Genomic DNA, 19,938 nt, shown 5'->3' on the forward strand with positions numbered 1-19,938 from the left:
ACCACCTGAGCACGGTGCACCGAGCATCCAGCGAGACCCGGAGGTGCAGAGCATCCGCGCCGCTCGGTGCACCGAGCAGATTCGGCCCACGAGGCGTCCTTTGCTTCATCTTTTCCCTAGAGCTTCCTGCCTCCCTTCCTGTCTTTCCCTCACGTCTCCAAATCCCGGCCTGTTGAAGGTACGCTGCACCGATGCCTTCAGGATCATTCCTGCCTCGAGAGCTGCTAAGTCGGCTCTGTCCCTGCAGGCTTGGCCTTGTGTGCCTTGCACCTTGGCGGGCACCACCATCGGGGGGTCTGTAAATGCCTATAGATGTGCCGGGCGGTGTCTAAATATTGAGGGCTAACACAGTCCTGATAAAGCATCTGCTGTCGGGGCGCGGGGGGCTCAGTCAGCGAAACCTTCAGCTCAGGTCATGGTCTCAGGGTCCCGTGATCGAGTCCCGCGTCGGGCTCCCCGCTCAGCGGGGACTCTGCTTCTCCCTCTGCCTCATGCATGCACCCTCTCTCTCTCTCTCTCTCTCTCTCTGTCTCTCAAATAAATAAATCTTTAAAAAATCCAAGCATCTGCTGTCTTCCAGAGATGTTACATGCAACCCAAGAAACGAGGCACCAGGATTGGTGCGTGGGGAGGGCAGGTCGACAGCGAGGGGCGGGTGGTGTGTCCAGTGTCTCGGCCGGCGGGGAGCAGCTTTCTTCCCCTGGGGCCTGTGCGCTCAGGGTCATGCACACGGCCTCTGACCTGGGCCTCGACCCCATCTACACCTCGGGCACCGTGCTGGGTGTGGGCAAAGTGGCTCGTGTGCGCGCCTCAAACTATGCAGATATTGTTCCGTGAAAAATGAAAATGTGAAGCCACAGATTCATCGACGTCTACATTTACAATCTGTCCGTTGCTTCCAGCAAGTGATACAGAACTTGCGACTAAGACCACGTGCCGTCGTGATGGTAAGGGGGCTCCGTCCTGGGGAAGTGGCGTGATCCATTATCCTCCCCAGCCCTCAGGTGACACGGAGCCCCCTGGTCCGTGGTGGGACTTGGGCGCATGGTAGGCTTCCCATGGGCTTCCTCAGGGCAGCGGGGAGACCACCGGCCCCAGCCGTGTGTCCTTAGGCCAGGGCACCCAGAGGCTTCAGGGAAGATGTGGTTTGGAGCTGAGCAGAGCCTTCAAGGCAGGTGTGCCAGGGGCAGAGGCAAGGGGGTGTGCTGTGGCTTTTCCAGGAGCTGGGATAAGACCCGCTGCCAGGCGAGTGGGGAAGAGCGAGGGGGCCAGGGTTGAGGGCCAGGGAGGAGCCCCGGCTTTCGGGCCCCGGGGGGGCGGGTGTGCGACGGCATCGGGTCTCGGAGTCCAAGTGGAAGCACACACCCGGCGTGTGCTTTGAAGCAGTTCAGGGCCTCTCCGTTTGCTCTTCCCCAGTGTTTTCAACGTGGGCTGACCTCAGTGTGCACGCGAGATGCTCAAACACGCGCGTGCACACGTCCCACCATGCTGGACAGGAAGCGTCCCCAGATCCCTGCGGCCTGCGGGGCTGCAGCTCTTGCACGGGGCTGGGGTCAGGGCGCAGCACGCGGGGTCAGCTCTGAGAAGACGCACAGCCCCCGGGGCGGGCGCTCGGCCTCTGGGTGTGGGATCGGGGAGTCCCAGGAGGCCGGAGGGCCCACGGGCAGGGGCTGGCGGCTAGGAGGACGCTGCATGTGTGCAGGCGACAGCGGCTGGGGACGTCCATGGGGGAGAAGCCGGAGGACCTGGGGGTCTCTTCTCTCTCTGCCTCTGTTCCCGTCGTGGCGCCAGCCGAGAGAATAAAACACGCATCAGGAGCTGCTTCCTTTTTGACTCAGAAGGAGTTCAGGACGGTTTTATTAGTGCCGGAGAGCAACAGAGCGCTCCCTGGGCAGATGGACTCGTTTCCCCAGGATGGAACTTTTTTTATTTTCCGCCATGAAAGCACTTTTGGGAGGAAACATGAATAGCAGGTGGCTTTGCTCAGAGCCCGAGCACCCAGCCCTAGGCCCGAGGTGCACTAATGAAGGACTCTGTGACCTGCCTTTGCGCCTCTCGACCTTCCCATCCGTAAAATGGGGGGACATCTGCTCTAACGGGCTGCAGAAGGCAGCGCCCGAGACCGTCCGGGTTGATGCTAGCTCCCCCGCTGCCCAGTCTGCTCAAGACAGGCCCGCGAGCCTCGCCCGTGAAGGGGGGACAAGGCTGGTACCTCCCCGGAGCGTCATCGGGAGGGCGGATGAACTGATGAGACCCGGCCCTTCCACACGCTCAGTATGTGACGGCCACTTCACCTTTGTCATTTCTGTAAGTTGAAAGGAAGAAAGTATGTCAAGTGATAAAAAATTACAACCCAGATGTAAGGTTTTTACCAAGAAGGAAAGGGAATTAGTTTATGTCTCCGTGTCACCGTAGAGGAGGAGACCGGAAGGTCGCCCTGAATCCTGGCCTTAACCAGTGACATGAATGGCAGTGGCCTGTGCTCGGCTCTGAATCCCCTTTGCTATCCCCCGTCCCCCCGCCCTCCCCCCGCCAATTTTAAGCAACCTCTTTCGATTTACAAGTAATGCATATGTAAGTGATTTTATAGAAAAAGTAGGAAATGCAGAGAAGTGAAAATATCAAAATGTCATACGCATAACCCAGAGATATTTTAGTGCGTCTTTCTAGGCTGTTGATGATCTATCGCTATAATGCATAAATCTCTTAAAAATGAAATTTTGTAAAAAACATTTGTTTTCCCACTACTTGGGCAGATTACAAGCCGTTAGAGTGCATTTTCCGAGGACCAGTATAGCATTGTCTTTAAAGCACCGTATTTTATTGAAATTGTCCCTTGTTGACCTGTGGCTCCATTACTTTGTTTGCCGTTGGAAATGATGTGGGACGGAGCCTCTGAGCCTCCCACGGGCCCTCTTGGGGGATTATTTCTTAGGACCAATTTCTAGGCGTGGAATTTCCACGCCTGATACGTTGGGCCCGAGCGCCCCCAAGAAGATTGCGCTGCGGGAGCATTTAAGCTCCTTAGGACTTTGTGGATGAGCAGGGCGAGGCGGGCCGGAGCGGCCCCCGGGACCAGGCTCAGCTGCTTCCCATCCGCGTCCGACACCGAAGACCTTGGGCCTTCAGGGAAGCCACCAATCTCTGGGACACGCAATTTTCTCAGCCGCCGGATATTTTGAGGGTTGAATGAGGTGACCTTCCTAAGGTTATTACTAGCATCAGCCCCGGTGCTGGGCGAATGCTGGCTCCTAGAAAGTACCTGGGGAAACGTAAAGTGAGGCGCTCAGGTGCGCATAGTGTCCTGTGTGCATCTCTACACACACGTAGACGTAGACGGCCCCGTGTATGGAACCAGCTACACGTATCAAGGAGGCCGTCCGCCTTCCTGAATAATCTAGAGGAGACGAGAATCTCAAAATGTTCATGTTGATCGGAGCGGGTGACTCGGTGTCACGTGTGCACACGTTGGCAGAGTGGACGAGGAGGCCCAAGCGTAGCGAGGAATAAGGTGACGACACGCTCACCCGTGTCCCTCGCGCCCTGGTCTGTGGGCGGGTGTTGGTTGGGTGGACTCTTGGGCTAATTGAGGACGTCCTCAGGCCATCCTGACGTGTCCCGGCATCACGGGGCCGGCGTTCTGGGCCCTCGGCTGGGCACATCACGGATCCAGAGCGGGGCCGGGGGTGGAAGCCACAGTGAGGCCGCCCACGGGTGGAGGCTCCTTTGTTAGTATCGAAGGATCCCGATATAACGATTTTAAAAAGGTCACGTCCCTCGGGAGGCTTTTCCGAGGAGGGAGAAATACTCGTAAGGATGCTCTGGCGTGAGGGAAGGTCCCGCAAAGCCGCCGATGCTCACGGCGATTGTGTTCAGGGCACGCTCGCACGCGTCGCCTCATGCGCTCCTTCTGTGCTGTTTAAGGAGGAAGATGAAGGCCCGGGCTCCCCCGCCTCCTGGGAGGCCCGCCACGCCCAACGCGCACAGCGGACCGAAGCCGCGCCGGGACGCGTCCCCCGGGCCCCCGCCGCACCTGCTGCATATGAAGGAGAACCTGCGGAACAGCGCGGTGGCCGTCACCGTGGTTCTGCCCAGCGGCCTGGAGAAGAAGAGCGTGGTCAATGGCAGGTAAGGGTTGGTGCGCCTCGGGGAGGGGTCCCCGCCATCCAGGCCCGGGGCCGAGGAGACCTGGGACGTGGACCCTGCTGGGTTGCACTGGCTCCCATGTCCGGTGGGACGTGGGGCCCGGGGTACAGATCTGGGCCTAGGTGACAAGCTGAAGTGGCTCACCTGAGATGCCCTAGCATATATGCTACGTGGCCCCTCTGCATCCCTGGGCAGCACGGGCTGCACGGCTCCGTCCTGGCGCAGGGGGCGCTCGGAGGAGGGCATCACAGGCCCGTGGGCATCTCCACGCAGGTGGCCAGCCCCCAGAGCCTGTGCCAGCACCCTGGGCGCCGAAGTTAGACAGTGGGGCAGCCTCCCGAGTTGACCTCTTCTGTACCTACTGACAGGCTGGCCCGTAGAGGTGGAAATACAACCAGTGGTCGGTTTTCCAATTGCACGTTTACATGCATCATGTTGTTTGATCGATTTGGGGCCACGACCCTTGTTCCTGATAGCTCAGGGTATAAGAGCATGTGTTCACAAAGTCACAGGGAGCAAAGGATTAAATCTCAGCGTTCGTACAGTTTTTACGATAAGGGTATGATGGAGCGATCAACCGTGGCGTAAAGACATATTTGTCTAATTCTGAGGCAGGAGGGAATACACGACGCATTTCTCAGAAAATGAGAACAGAGAATGATCGGACATATCTCAATCTTAAAAAGCAGTTTGCTCAAATATTTTTTTAAAAAAATGGATAATGTAGGAGATCACATCACCGTGGGTGTTTTTATTCTGGTGGATGTGCCGAACAGAGCGATGGAAAACTTTATAAAATATCAGTATTTGGGGCAGCTCGAGTGGCCCAGTGGTTTAGTGTTGCCTTCGGCCCAGGGCGTGATCCTGGAGACCTGGGTTCGAGTCCTGTGTCGGGTTCCCTGCAGGGAGCCTGCTTCTCCCTCTGCCTGTGTCTGTGCCCCTCTCTCTCTCCCCTGTGCTTCTCATGAAAAAAAATAAAATCTTTAAAAAATGAATAAATAAGAAAGAGAGAAGAAAGAAGGAAAGAAAGAAAGAAAGAAAGAAAGAAAGAAAGAAAGAAAGAAAGAAAGAAAGAAGAAAGAAGGAGAAAGAAAAAGAAAGAAGAGAAAGAAATAAAAAAAATCAGTATTTGGGTTCTTGATGAAATCTCACACTCTTCAGCTGTTTATGCTTTAGAATGAAAATCCTAGGTGGCATCCTAATGTGCAAATGGGTGCTTACCTCTTAAAAATTATTCCACGGGATATTTGAACAATGACCGGAGGAAGCTTGCTGCAGGCCTCCCCACTGAGCAGGGAGCAAGATGCGGGGCTCAGTCCCAGGACCCCGAGATCATGACCTGAGCTGAAGGCAGACGCCTAACCGACTGAGCCACCCGGGCAGCCCCAACCCAATTTTAAGTTACACTAAAAAAAAATACTACTTTATCGAGGTATGATTAACATATAGAAATTCTACGTTTACTGCATCCTCCTCGATGAGTCTGTCGCTAAGCGAATGCCCATGAGACCCCTGCCACTCAGCCTAGTTACATATTTCTTAGGAAATTGGCCTTGTGGGTCCTTGTCTCCAGTACTCTCATCCGTGAGTCCCGTTCTGCACTCGCACACAGAGAGATGGAACCCCTGCCTGACAAGCACGAATATTATTTTGAAGACCATTTTCAAACTGAACACATTCTTCAATTTTATCTTCAAAAAAAAATTTTTTTTTTTTCCCCTTGCAGAGTAGAAACTACCACTTTGTAGCACGGTGGCGGCGCCATGAGAACAGGTGCAGCCCTAAAGGTTGAGCGTTAAAGTACCTCCCTCCTTTCCAGCAGTAGGTTACAATCCCTTCTCTCAGGCTTCCTGCAGGATGAAGGGAGTCGGAGCAGCAGCCCGTGGGCTTCCTTAACTGGGTCCTTGGCATCACGACTGGCGCTGATTCAGCAGCTGCTCGCTTGGGGACGTGGTTTTAGGTGTCATCCTCTTTAATAATACCACAGCGGGTCGAGGTCCAGTTCCTGGCCCCTGCTTATAATCGATGTACTAACTTAATCAATGTGCTTTCCCTCTTCTGCCTTGTTAGAGAGCACGCCTGCCTCCCCGTGGGACCAACAAGCACTTCCTAACGTATAATCGGCCCCTTCACCGGGCTTTTTCCTGACGTGATTCTCCTAGAGAAATCATTAGTGATTGCAGTCTGGGGGTTGCATTCTGCATGTGACTGATTTCTTTTTTTCTTTTTTTAAAGCTTCCTTTGGATTTAGAAATTTGGATAAAAGTGCCAGTCTGTTCTTGTAGAGATTATGACATGAGAATCTGTGTTCTGGGCCATTCTTTTTTTTTTTTTTTTAAGATTCATTTATCTTAGCGATACAGTGAGCGAGAGTGAGCGGGGGAGAGGGACAGAGGGAGAGAATCTCAACCAGACTCTGCGCTGAGCCCGACTCAGAGCTCGATCTCACAACCCTGGGATCATGACCTGAACCGAAATCAGGAGTCAGGCGCTCAACCAACTGAGCCACCCAGGTGCCCCCATGTTCCAGGTCATTCTAAGGGAAATGCTCCGGGATATATTTAGGGATGGCGTTCCCAGCACTGCATATGGATGGCAGAAGGAGGCCACCAGCTCCATCACTTTTATTGGGGCACAGTTAAAAAAAGAAGATCCTTTGGAAGCCCAGGTGGCTCAGTGGTTGAGCATCCACCTTTGGCTCAGGGAGTGATCCTGGAGTCCCAGGATCAGGTCCCACATTGGGCTTCCTGCAGGGAGCCTGCTTCTCCCTCTGCCTATGTCTCTGCCTCTCTCTCTGTGCCTCTCATCAATAAATAAATAAAATCTTTAAAAAAAGAGAGAGAGAGAGAAGATCCTTGAGGGACGCTTGGGTGGCTCAGCAGTTAAACATCTGCCTTTGGCTCAGGGTGTGTCCTGGAGTCCTGGGCTTGAGTCCTGCATCGGGCTCCCTGCATGAACCTGCTTCTCCCTCTGCTTGTGTTTCTGCTTTTCTCTCTGTGTGTCTCATGAAAAAATAAATAAAATCTTTAAAAAAAAAAAAAAAGGTTCTTGAGAAGACAATTCCCGTAAGCAAAAGAGTACACTGGCGTAGGTACGCTTCCTAACCTGCGTCAGCCTCTAGAGAGTTGGGGCTGCATTGATGGAAACAGCAGCCAGGTCCACGTTGGGACACGTGCCCAAGGGGCCGGGGCAGGAAAAGGCAAACATCTCCTTTGCAGAATCCAGGAAATCTCCCTCGGTGTTCATCCCTGTGATTCTTCCTCTAGAAGCCGTCAGACCCTCTTCACCGTGGATGTGCTTAGAGCTGTGCAAGGGTTTTTAGGTCTTGGAGCTTATCAAACAGCCCAGGCTCGCAGCATGGGCGTTGGGTCTGCGTGTTCCTTCTGGATGGAGCACACCTGCTCCAGGACAGAGAGGAGGGAGGCTGGGAGCACCCATCAGCTCTGGGTGTCCTGCATCCATCCTGCCCCTCGAGGCATTGGTAGGGCCTCTTGCTCCTGACGCCCAGAGCTGAAGGGGGAGCTTGCTCTTCTCTGGTGCCCAGTGAGTTAAGGAGGTGCTGGGGAGACGGCCGAGTGAAGACAGTTCTTGAAATAACTGGCTAACAGGTTGCTTTGGTTTAGTTCGATTTACATTTTTTTTGAAGAATATCTTTTTTTAGAAGACTTCAGTTTTTTTTAGAGCAGTCTTAGTTTCCTAGCAAAAATAAGAGGAAAGTACAGAAATTTCCCACGTCCCTCCTGCCCCCGGATCAACATCCCCCAGGAGAGTGGGGTGCTCTTTGTGATCAGTAAACCTACACGGACATGTCCTCATCCAGACTCCGTCGTCAGCATGAGACTCCAGCCCAGTGTAGTATGAGCTGTGGGTTTGCGCGCGTATCCACTGCACTAGTACCTTACGGAGCACTTTCACTGCCCTGGAATCCTCCCAGGAAAAATTCCTGGGACACGAAGCCTGCGGGGGTCACAGTGGCCGGACGTGAATGGTTAGACCATCTTTCCCATCAGCCGGGAGACCATGTTTGATCTTCCAGGCCCTGGCGCACTGTTCCTAGGGACCACCTCTCTGAAACGCTTCTGCCCTATGAAGGCTGCATTTTCCTGCTTGTTTGGGTGAGACCCAAGAGCAGCTGAACGATGACAGTGTCAGAATCGGTGATCATCAGACACCAGGTTCTACTGGATTTTCTTCCCGAGCATCTTTGCTGGGAGGAGGAGGTAAGGTGGTGATGGGGCTGACCGGAGGTCATGAACTGCGCACTACTCCTGTGACAAGGTATATTCGTTGCTAAACCCGCTGTTTAATGGTGCACAGCGAGTGCCGTTAATGATCGGGTTTTGGTGTGATCCCAGTCATAGAGCAGGGAACTCTCACTTTGTGGGATCCTGATATATTAAAAGAGAGAGAGAAAGAGAGAAAGAAAATAATCATTTATGCATTTAGCGAAATGCATACGGAATACCTGACATTTCTGAAGAAACGGGGAGGAAGACATCCCAGGGAGCAGAAGGAAATAAAACTCATTTGCAAGATTTGCACCAATTTGTGCAAGAAATGGGGAATTCAGTGCTGCTGGAACCTGGACTGAGGAGGGGAGATGCAAGAGCCTGGACGGGGTAGTGGCTGTGTGCTCACGAGTCTCCTGTGGGCCGTCGTGAGCCCCCGAGTCTCCATCAAACAAGAGTATGCAGGCCAGTGGGGACACAAGGCCCCATCCTAGCAGCAGGCGAGTCATAAGGAAACCAACGCATCAGAACATTGACTTTCCTCACATGTAGGGCACACTGGCCTCCTCGAAATAGCGTCCAGGGGCACCCGGGTGGCTCAGTCGGTTAAGTGTCTGACTCAGGTCGTGATCCCAGGGTCATGAGATGGAGCCCCAAGAGGGCGCATTGACTCACCGGCCAAGAGGGAAGCACACAGTGAAGCCCCACTTGTGGAAGACCTGGGCTCAGACTCCAGAGATACGGGTCAAAGAGCGTGAGGCCAGACTGAGAGAGAGCGCAGGCCACCAAGGTGAGAACCTAACCAGCAGGCTCCTCGTGTTGAATCCACCTGTCCACACCCGTCCAGGGAACAGCTCGTGGAATCACATGTGGCCACAAAAACCGTCAGGCTCCCAGCCTCTGCACGTGTCACTCTAGGTCCGGACGCTCCGACTGGCGTATTGAAAAGCTGAATTCCTTAGAGACGGCCCGTCTCTCCAGTTGGCACCCCCCGCCCCACTCTGCCTGGTGCCGCACATGGAGGCCTCTTGCAGACTGTGGGGGCTGTGTGGCCCCAAGAGGCATTTGGGGTCTGTGAGGGGAGCCATCGTCCTGATGACTCGGCTTCTGACTTGCACGAGGTGAAGGCACCCCTCCCTGGCCATGTTGCTGCTCTCAGGGCCCTCGGGGCTCCTCGCTGGGCCCGGGATCCCGGCTTCCCCAAGACCAGACTCTTGTCAGGGACCCTAGTCTCCAGCCTGGAGTCCGGCCTCTGACCCACAGACTTCTCTGGCTGTGGCTTCTTCTGCCTCCTGGCCTCCCTGTTGTCCTGCTGGATGTGCTGTCCGTGTGTTCCCTGGTACCTGACCTCGTCCATGGGGACCGGTCTCCCATGGGCCCGCTTCCATCTTGCCGTATCCTGCCTCTCCGATGCCACACAAAGCTGCTAGGCCGCACGTTCTCGGCTTTGGCCTTACTCACGGCTCGGGGCCGCCTGTTGTCCTTGGTTCCACGTAAGAAACTAAGCTGCATTCGACCAGTTTAGTCGAACTAAGTGCACGTTAAATGTGTTCGTTTTAACATCGTGTCCAGAGGTAGCTGCCTGAAAAAAAAGAAAAAAAAGAAAAAAAAGATTTATTTATTCCAGAGAGAGGGGAAAGAGAGGGTGACGGAGGAGCAAGCAGACAGAGAAGCAGACTCTGCACTGAGCAGGGAGCCCGATGCAGGGCTGGATCCCTCGATCCCAGGTCATGACCTGAGCCAAAACCAAGAGTCAGATGCTTATTTTTTTTTAAGATTTTTTATTTATTTATTCATGAGAGACCCAGAGAGAGAAAGGGCAGAGACCCAGGCAGAGGGAGAAGCAGGCTCCATGCAGGGAGCCCGATGCGGGACTCGGTCCTGGGTCTCCAGGATCACTCCCCAGGCTGAAGGTGGTGCTAAACCACTGAGCCACCCGGGCGCCCCCAGAAGTAGTTACCTTGATGTAACTTGTAAACTCAGCATTGAGGGGACCTTCTATCCAATTGGAGCATTTGTCCCAAATGCTCATTTCATGAGTTAACTAGGAGTAAAGTGGTTTTCAAAGTGCGGGCCCCGACCAACCGTGGCTGCATCCCTGGGAACTTGGTAGAAACGCAGACCCGCAGACCAGTCCTAGAGGCTCGGAAACCCTGAGGGGAGGCCCAGCTCTCTTACCTTTAACCTGCCCGGACTTTCGGATTATGGATTACGTGTTAAACTTCGGTGTCCCCTGAGGCCCCGTGGGTGAGCTTTGGGTTCTTAGCACTGATGATCTAGTTGACTTTCTGAAAAAAAAAAATTATTTATTTGAGAGAGAGCATGAGTTGTGGGGAGGGGAGAGGGAGAAGCAGGCTCCCCGCTGGGCAGGGAGCCCGACACGGGACTCGACCCCAGGACCCCAAGCTCATGACTGAGCTGAAGGCAGGTGCCTCACCGGCCGAGCCCCCCAGGCCCCTGCAGCCCCCGTTCTCAATACGCCGGATTCTTCTTTCGGCCTTCTGCGGGCGGCCAGTTGCCTTATTTTCCTTCTCCGGCAGCCTGGGGAAAGCTGACTGAGCGGCGTCTCAGGGACGCTAGCTCCTGAGAGCCTTGGGCCACCGTGGTGCGTGCCGAGAGCCGAGCGCAGTCCAGCCACACGCAGGGATGCTCTGCTCCAGCCACAGAAGGCACCTCCACGCAGGACCCCAACGTAGAAAAGACGCGAACAAATGGACTCTTGCGTTTTGCAAAGCACATCACACGGACCACACGCCCGGCCCCGGGCTCGCGGCCTTACAAGTGCTCATTCATCGAAGTGTCTAACAGGTGCGCGCCGTCCGCACGCCCTCACTGGCGGGGAAACCGAGGCACGGGGAGGCAGGTCTGAGAATGGGTGAGAGGCGGTGCCAGGACTCCTGCCCAGGCAGCTCTCCGCCGCGGATGGACGCGCAACCTCCCGGAGCGGCCGTGGGGTGGGCGAAGCTGCCGGCCGGCGCGGGGGCCCTGCGTGCGGGGCAGCGGCCGGGTGCGGAGGGCCAGGCTCCGGAGGTGTCGAGAATGCATGTGAGTACGCAGGCCGCCTCTTCCAGGCTCAGGAAAGTTCTATCCTGTGGCAGCGGCATAGGGCCTGGCTGAGGCCTCAGGGGGGGTGAGTGACACCGGTCAGGGAAGCTGTGGACGTCTGCAGGCTCAGGGCTGCAGACCCGCAACGGAAGGCCACGGGGACCGGGCAGAGCATCCCCGCCCGTCGGGGCGTCGCTGCCGTTGTGCTCTGGCTCCCCCCGCCCCATCTTTCTGGGTAAATTTTTGCAGGGGCATCAAAGCAGCTTTGGAGGGACTGCATACTCTTGGAGTTGGGCGTCTTAAATGCCAGCAGGGGCGGGTTAACCGGTGGGGTGAGAAATGGCAGAGAGGCCCCCCACTCCCGCCCGCACCTCATTTTACGCGGACACGATCCTAAGAAGCGTGTGGCCGAGAAGTGGTAAATCAGGTCGCGTCTGGACTGGGCCTGGGAAGGGTCACGCACACTGGAGGCCCTGCGGGCAGTGGCGCGAGGTGAGCTCAAGCAGCGGGTCGGGTCCCGCTTCCCAAGCGCAGCCCGCGTCTGGGCCCGTCGGGGCGCCGCATCCCCCCGGGAGTCAGAGCCGGAGCCCCGAGGAAGGAGGCCGACGCGGCTCTCGGAACCTGAGCTCCCCTCGATGCCCTGCGGGAGCCCCTCGTCCCGCCCCTCGTTCTTGCCACTGGAAGGACGGTCCGCGGCCCAGCCCGGGTGCTTGGCAACGGCCTCGGCAATCCTCGCACGGGCCCACGCGGTGGCCAGGCTTCAGGATCGTGCTTGGACGGTGTTTTAGTTTGTTTCTGTTTTTTTTTTTTTTAATTTTTTTTTGCCTTTACCTCCCCCAACTTTATTTATTTATTTTTTAAGATGTTATTTATTTATTCACGAGAGACACAGAGAGAGGCAGAGACCCAGGCAGAGGGAGAAGCAGGCTCCATGCAGGGAGCCCGACGTGGGACTCGATCCAGGGCCTCCGGGGTCACGCTCTGAGCCGAAGGCAGGTGCTCGACCTCTGAGCCCCCCAGACGTCCCGCCCCCGAATTTAGTAGTTAAGTGTGAGGAGACAACCCTCCCACACACAGAATCTTCTGCTTGGGAACTCTTGCTTCATCCGCCTGCCCCCTGCCCCCCAAATGTTTTGTTGAGAAGCTGCTTCTCCAGGGTGCCCGGGTGGCCCAGCGGTTGAGCCCCCGCCTTCAGCCCGGGGCGTGATCCTGGAGACCCAGGGTCGAGTCCCACGTCGGGCTCCCTGCATGGGAGGAGCGGGACAGGAAAGGAGCCCCCAACGGACCGAGGCCCGACCCCGCCCCTTTCCCTGGAGACCCCACGTCCCAGACCTGGTGGCTGGGACACCGTGTGAGCCTGTTAGAAGCCTGTTTCCTGTACCGAGGCCTCTCGGCACAGCCGCATCATGTCGTGGAGCCTTTGGCTGCGTTGCATTAAGCCAGTTGTCGGAGTAAAGATGGTCTTAGCGCGGAGCCCAAGGAATCAGTGTCAGGATGAGGAGCCAGCGTGGCTGGGGCACTTCCGAGGCTGCGCTCGGCCTCGGCCCCACCAAGTACCCCCTCGGAGTCCAGGCACCCGGAGGAGGGCGCAGCGACCTTGTGCCAATCCGAGCAGGACTGATTGATCTTCCATTGAGGCAGTTGGACGAGGAGTAGGGCACCTGGGGGAGCCGCTCTGGCCGGGGCCTTGCCCGGGGTTCTCCTGCCCGGAGCCGGGGGCCCCAGCAGCTCACGGCCCTCAGGGTGGGCGGTGGGTGCCTGGGCCACCATCTGTGTGTCGCAGCCCCTGGTCTGCACACCCGGGCCCCCAGGTGCCCGCAAAAGCGTGATTGTGGCCTGAATTAATTGCCATGTCACTTCCTGATTAAGAACTAGATCCCGGGAAAGACCTGTGCCTTCTTCACGGGCGGCGTGATGCTCCACTGCCGGGGAGATTTAGGGGCAGGGGGACCAGCTTTAAGTATAAAAACCGTCTGCCAGGTGGATGTAAATGCGGCAAAGGAAATTCTTTGGGGTAATCTGGATTGTTACTCCCCTCCCTTCGTGAGTGATTCCCTGTGATGGGGACATTATGACCATTTTTGACATTCAAACAAGGTCATTTTCTTAGGGATTTTTTTTTTTGTCTTTAAAAAGAGATAATTCTTTTTAGCTATCATCTACAGCTTAAAATTTTCAGTTTTGGGCTGCTCCGTTGGTTGAGTAACCGACTCTTGGTTTCAGCTCAGGTCATGACCTCGGGGTCAGGAGACCCAGACCCGCTCCTGAGCCGCCCCCGCGTTGGGCTCCGCACTTAGCGCCGAGTCTCCCTAGGACTCTCTCTCCCTCTCCCTCTCCTCCTCCCCCTAAAATAAGTCAATACAATGTTTTTTTAAATGTTCATTTTTTAAGGCACATTATACTTCTGGATCACAGAATATTCAGTGGTTAGCAGTATCGCTCGTGCTAATTAGCCTCTAGGATTCGCGTCCACGCATCCACGGACTTAACTGCAAATAGAACTCTCTCCCCAGCTCTTACGGCTGCTCTTTGGGTTGTGGTTCACCAGCGCTGGAGATGTGAGGATGGCGCTGCCCAGTCGGGCACCAGAATTCACGAGCTGTGGTTGCCCGTCCTGCTGGTGTGTGGGTGTGACCCTTACTCAGCTGGACGGGAGGCAGGGTGCAAACTTGCCTAATCGGTGTGCTGTGTTCCCCTTTTCCAGCCATGCCATGATGGACCTACTGGTTGAACTTTGCCTTCAGAACCACCTGAATCCATCCCACCACGCCCTCGAGATCCGTTCTTCGGAAACCCAACAGCCTCTGAGTTTTAAGCCAAATACTTTAGTTGGGACCCTGAACGTTCACACTGTATTCCTCAAAGAGAAAGTTCCCGAAGAGAAGGTGAAGCCCGGCCCACCTAAGGCCCCTGAGGTCAGTGGGGCAGCGGAGGCGGGGGGAAGGGGTCCCCTCTGTTACCTGAGGGCCCATGACTTGAATAATACTCGTCATGGTAACTGAGCTCCCTTGTTTATTATAGAAGAAGGATCAGTCTAGAGCAGAGCTAGACGCTGGAACGCCCTGCGCAGGTGGAAATGGGCTGTAATTCTGCACTTTCCACAGTGGTCACCCCTGGACACGTGTGGCTGCTAAGCAGGTGCAAGGCAGCTCGTGTGATTGAGAAACGGAGCCTTTCGTTGTATTTAATCTTTGATCAATTTAAATTTAACCACAAGGGATCCCTGGGTGGCTCAGCGGTTTAGCACCTGCCTTCACCCTGGGGCGTGACCCTGGAGTCCTGGGATCGAGTCCCACCTCGGGTTCCCTGCATGGAGCCTGCTTCTCCCTCGCCTGTGTCTCTGCCTCTCTCTGTGTGTCTTTCATGAATAAATAAATAAATAAATAAATAAATAAATAAATAAATAAATAAATTTAACCACAAGTACCCAGCCGCTGCCTTGTTGAGCGAGTCATAAAGATTTTCCTTTTCCATCCTGGAGGCCTTCCTGGCCCAGGAAGCCCAGGGGGAAAAAATGGGAGATTTGAACTTCTTCCGAAAGAGACAGGAAAACCAGAAGCTTTCGCCTTTGGAGACACAGAGGTCAGAAATGTTTACTCCTGCACTTGGAGAGTATCTTACACGCAGATTTATTTCAGGCTTTTTTTTTTTTTTTTTTTTTTATTACAGGGAAATCCGACTGCTTATGGCACTTCTTCATAAAGCTTTGCTCTGGGTCTTTTAGCTCCATTTAAAAGGTATTCGATTCTTGGAAATAGGTGCTCAATTTTTCTGCTTCTAAAAAATGGCAATTTGGCCAACAGTCCATCTTCTATAAATATTAGGTTTGGGGGCTTGGTAAATTGTAATTGGTGGGATCTGTACCCTGGAAAGGGGCATGGACCCACCTAACTCAGGTTTTATCCAACTCAACTCTTATTGTGGCCACTTTCCAGCATTTTCAGACAATGTCACATCAGTAAAGGACGACAAGCTGACTGCATGAAACTTTGGCATATGTAATTCTTTTTTGATGGCCAGTTTATCAGTAGACGTTTAGAATCAGCTTTAGTCACGCTGATTTTTTTCTTCTGATTATGATGTCTGTCTTTATTAGACGTATATGTCCGTTGTGTATCAGTTATCCTTTTCTGGTTTAAAAGTGTGTGCAGAATATATAAAAATATATGTTTGCACAGACACATATACACATTATATATATTTACATAGATATTAATATATTTACATGGGTCTTTTGGCTACTTAAATAAAAATGTGATATGTTGGTTTTTCTTAGGCCTTATTTTTATTTTTTTTAAAGATTTTATCTATTTATTCATGAGACACACCGAGAGAGGCAGAGACATAGGCAGAGGGAGAAGCAGGCTCCATGTGGGGAGCCCAATGCAGGACTCGATCCCAGGACCCCAGAGTCATGCCCTGAGCCGAAGGCAGATGCTCAACCCCTGAGCCACCCAGGGGCCCCGAGGGCTTTCCTTTAAATTGAATTGTTCATGACACTTTCAAACGATTTTCCTTTACAAAGTATATGTAAGCGCCTCGTGTTTGGGTCTGTTTGGGATCCTTGAAAGACAGCGTAGGTGTTAGGTCATAAATCCAGATCCCTCACGGTGCTCGTTCCCTAGCGAGAGATCCTAAGGTGAGTTTATCACTGCAGCTATTCCCTGTTCGCTTTTCGGCCCGTCGCTTCCCCCGTGCCTCCCCCCCCCCCCCCGCCCCGCCCCAGCTGGGGACAAAGGGCTGGGGCTGCACAACCGCTTGCCTTAGTCCACCCCAGCACACAGGCAGAGGGTGGAAGCCGCATGGCGACACATACTTAACCGAACTCCTTCGTCTGGGGTGTCCTTCCAGAAATCTGTGCGCTTGGTGGTGAATTACCTACGAACGCAAAAGGCTGTTGTACGTGTGAGCCCCGAGGTGCCGCTCCAGAACATTCTCCCGGTCATCTGTGCAAAGTGCGAAGTCAGCCCGGAGCACGTGGTCCTCCTCAGGGACAACATTGCTGGGGAGGAGCTGGAGCTTTCCAAGTCTCTCAACGAGCTGGGGTTAAAGGAACTCTACGCCTGGGACAATAAACGAGGTGAGGCCACCTGGCATCTCTAACACCTGCCAGGTAAGGGCACGGGTGGGAAGCACACGCCCACCGCCCCTGAGCACCCCAGGTGCCAGGTGGAGACCCACACCTGAATGTTCAGGTGACCCCAATTTTCTCCAAAGCACAGCTGAAGTCACAGAAAATAAATTTGGTCTGTTCCTGTTCCCCTCAATTATAACTATGCCCCTTCCCACTGCCCCCATCCTGAGCATAGCCTGAGCATGACCCCGTCTCCTTTGAGCTCCCTCGAGGTAAACAAAAAGTAGTTCTCTAGCAGAACCACTCAGAAGGCACGTGAACCATCTCCTCTTGCATTTTATTCCATTACCAGTAAATGCCCCCAAGTCTCAAACATTGCTCATCATCAAAACCGGTGGCAAAGGGGGCACCTGGGTCACTCGGTCAGTGAAGCAACTGAGTTCTCTCTCTCTCTCAAATAATAAAACTTTTTTTAAAAAAAGATTTTATTTATTTATTCATGAGAGACACACACACACACACACAGAGAGAGAGAGAGAGAGAGAGAGAGAGAGAAAGAAGCAGAGGGAGAAACAGGCTCCCTGCAGGGAGCCCGATGTGGGACTCGATCCCGGGACCCTGGGGTCACACCCTGAGCCAAGGGCAGACGCTCAACTGCTGAGCCACCCAGGTGCCCCAATAAGATCTTTATTTAAAACAAAACAAGACAAAAACCCCATGGCAAAACACACTTTGCAGTTTTTCTAAAACTGCCCAAATTCGAGTTCGTGATGAGGTGAGTCCCTGAACCCAGCCCGCGATGCCACCCGGGGCTTCCTCACCATCACTGCCAGAGACATCTCACTCTTTGTGTGAGTTTGGTACTTGACCCGAGGGCCCAGAACCTCCGGGCAGGGGTCGGTGTTGGCACAGAGGCGGATGCGCGTGTGAGCAGAGTTCCCTGATTAACACCCAGGGCGGACTGTATGCCAGCAGCTGTGAGGCCAAAATAAATAAGTGAGCGAGTGAATGAAAAAAAAAACAAATGACTGTTCCTTGACCTTAGCATTATTAAAATGAACTTCATAAAAGTGTCTTATGTTCATGAGGTTCATTTGGTATCTTCAGCCTTTTATTTATTCCAAAAATACTGAGTAAATTGAGTTGTGGAAATATATCCCATCCTTTCATGTTTTCCTACGGTTTGTTTCAGATTCTTCCAAGAAAATCTGTTTTTCTGATTACCGGTTTTATTGCAAAATCAATGATCGTAATGGAACCTCTTCTCCTCCCTCAAATCTTCTAGATGCTTTGGACCCCAGGTCTCATTTGACATTCCAGAAAGGGTTTTATCTCAGTCACGTAGAAGATGCATAGACCATCTATTCCTTTAAAAAAAATAAATAAAATAGTGCTCTGACATTTGAGAGCAGGGCGTCTTGTGCTTTCTGCAGCATCTTTTTAAAACCCAGACGAGATTATTCCCAGCATCTGCTACACGGGCCTGGATATACTGGGTACATCTATCTGGTTATATCAGCCCTATTTAAATTTGGTTTCTGTGCCTCTTTGGAAACACAGCTTTCATTTGGCAAGATAAAAAAAGAAAAGGAAAACTGTCCCACACAAGTATGCGGAGAAGTCTTACACAAACAGCTATTTCTGTTCTAGGTCGATAATCAGCTACATCTTGGAAGGTAGATGTAGAACCTATTATTACCTGGAGACAGACCTAGAAAACTGGCCGCCCCGTGCAGGAGGGGATCCCAGCGAGCTCACACTGGTCCAGGACACGGAGCGAGGTGGTCAAGGGCGGGCACCTCTGTAGGCCTAGGGCTCCCGCTTCCCGTCCCCACGCAGGGTCGGATTTGGAAGTCCTTCACTTGGGGGCATAGCTGTACCCAAGCCCTGAGTGCCCTTCTTCACTGCCTTGGGCATCTTCTGAGGGACCCTCCCCTCTGGGACCCCAGCACCTTCCCTGGAAAATAAAGGAGCAGCAGCCGGCTTGGTGGGTGAGCTGCTCCAGCCCGTGGCCAGGCCCCCCTTTCCTCAGGATCATACTGTGCCATGTGCCGTGCTGGCTGCAAAGTATTTGATCATCATCCCTGCCGAAGGCCTTTAGCCAAATGCCTGTATCCCTACCGGCAGTCCAGCATTTGAGAAGAAAGGAGAACATTCCAGAAGACGCCTGTAGGGAGCCCTCTCCTTGGGTCCCCTCCCCAGCCAGCAGCTGCTCCGGTGGACGCGGGCCATGGCCTGGCCGGGGGAGGCGTGTTGCTAGGCAGGGGCTGGCCTCCTCTGGAATTCCTGTGGCCGCGGCAGCTTGAAATGACACAAGTCTCTGCTGCCACCTGCTTCCTCGGGAGGGCTTAGCAGCCTGGCAGCTGGCGGCTGGAGATCCCGGGCCTGCTTGGCTCCTGGCCTGTCCTGCAGGGGCACAGACAGCCGCCTTCCTTGCGAGACTCCTGGGGGGGCCGCGGCCGTGGCCAGGTGCTGCTGCAGGTGGGGAGCTGGGTCTCACTGTCTCGTTACCTGCTTCTTCCAGTTCTTCTGACCAAAACTCAGTCGGAGCCTTCCCTGAGCTGTCAAGGTACAGTGAGCCGGGTCCCGCCCGGCCGGGCTTTGCATGGCTCTGACTAGGACAGTGCATGGAAGTGCCGCTGGTGTGCCTTGCACCACGTCGGGGGCGTCTTGTCGGCTGACATGAGGCTTTGGCTTGGTTTCTCGACTCCCGGGTTGCCTGAGAGGAGAATGTCCCTTGTATGCAGATTTGCCGTGTGGTTCCAATTGCTGGGAAATGAAGGAGGGTGTTGTAGAAAAGGAGCCCTTTGGGAGCACAGGACTTCAGGGCGGGGCCAAAGGGGCACATGCAAAGGACACGCGGTCTTCCTTTCTACCTATGCTCACCTGTGCTCACCTGCCCTCGAGGTCCATTCCGTGTGCTGCAGAATCGGGGGCTGCACCGATTGTGAAATATAATCTTCTCTGTCGCAGACGAGTATGCCCATGATCAGTCCCGCTTTTGTATTTACTCCGACAGTGTACCCTTTGTGTACATACATATGTGTAGTTACGTGGACACGTGCACATATGCGTGATAAATACACTTACACATATATTGGAATTCACGGGAACTTTTTGGACTAAACACACGCACATGGTGTCCAAAAGGTTCGTTAAAATCCCATCCCAGTGAGTATTTGTCTTTCACATAAAAAAGTTTCAAGAAACAGAACTGGGCACCGGCCTGGAACAGGAGACTGTGCATGTTGCATCTGACCGAGGTCCTTGTTGGTTACAGACCCCGTCATACCATCTGCTGCCAACAGAACGGCTGTCTTTTTTTTAATATATATATATATATAAGATTTTATTTATTTATTCTTGAGAGAAAGAGGCAGAGACACAGGCAGAGGGAGAAGCAGGCTCCATGCAGGGAGCCCGATGTGGGACTCGATCCCGAGT

At 53.8% G+C, this 19,938-nt stretch overlaps 1 protein-coding gene across 9 annotated transcripts in view; it reads left to right on the plus strand.

Annotated features, from left to right (window-relative positions):
• Nucleotides 1-19,938, plus strand: part of COBL (cordon-bleu WH2 repeat protein) — a 247,739-nt gene that overhangs the window by 92,290 nt on the left and 135,511 nt on the right. For 5 of the 9 annotated variants that reach the window (XM_072760091.1, XM_072760095.1, XM_072760093.1 and 2 more), the window contains exons 2-5: nt 3,925-4,128; nt 14,125-14,335; nt 16,272-16,500; nt 19,019-19,063. In XM_072760091.1, coding sequence (XP_072616192.1) covers nt 3,925-4,128; nt 14,125-14,335; nt 16,272-16,500; nt 19,019-19,063 — 689 coding nt within the window. The remainder of the gene's footprint in view (nt 1-3,924; nt 4,129-14,124; nt 14,336-16,271; nt 16,501-19,018; nt 19,064-19,938) is intronic. The other 4 variants (XM_072760092.1, XM_072760094.1, XM_072760096.1 and 1 more) reach the window with 1 other exon arrangement.

The sequence above is a fragment of the Vulpes vulpes genome, chromosome 5, assembly GCF_048418805.1.
Source record: "Vulpes vulpes isolate BD-2025 chromosome 5, VulVul3, whole genome shotgun sequence".
Taxonomy (NCBI): Eukaryota; Metazoa; Chordata; class Mammalia; order Carnivora; family Canidae; genus Vulpes; species Vulpes vulpes.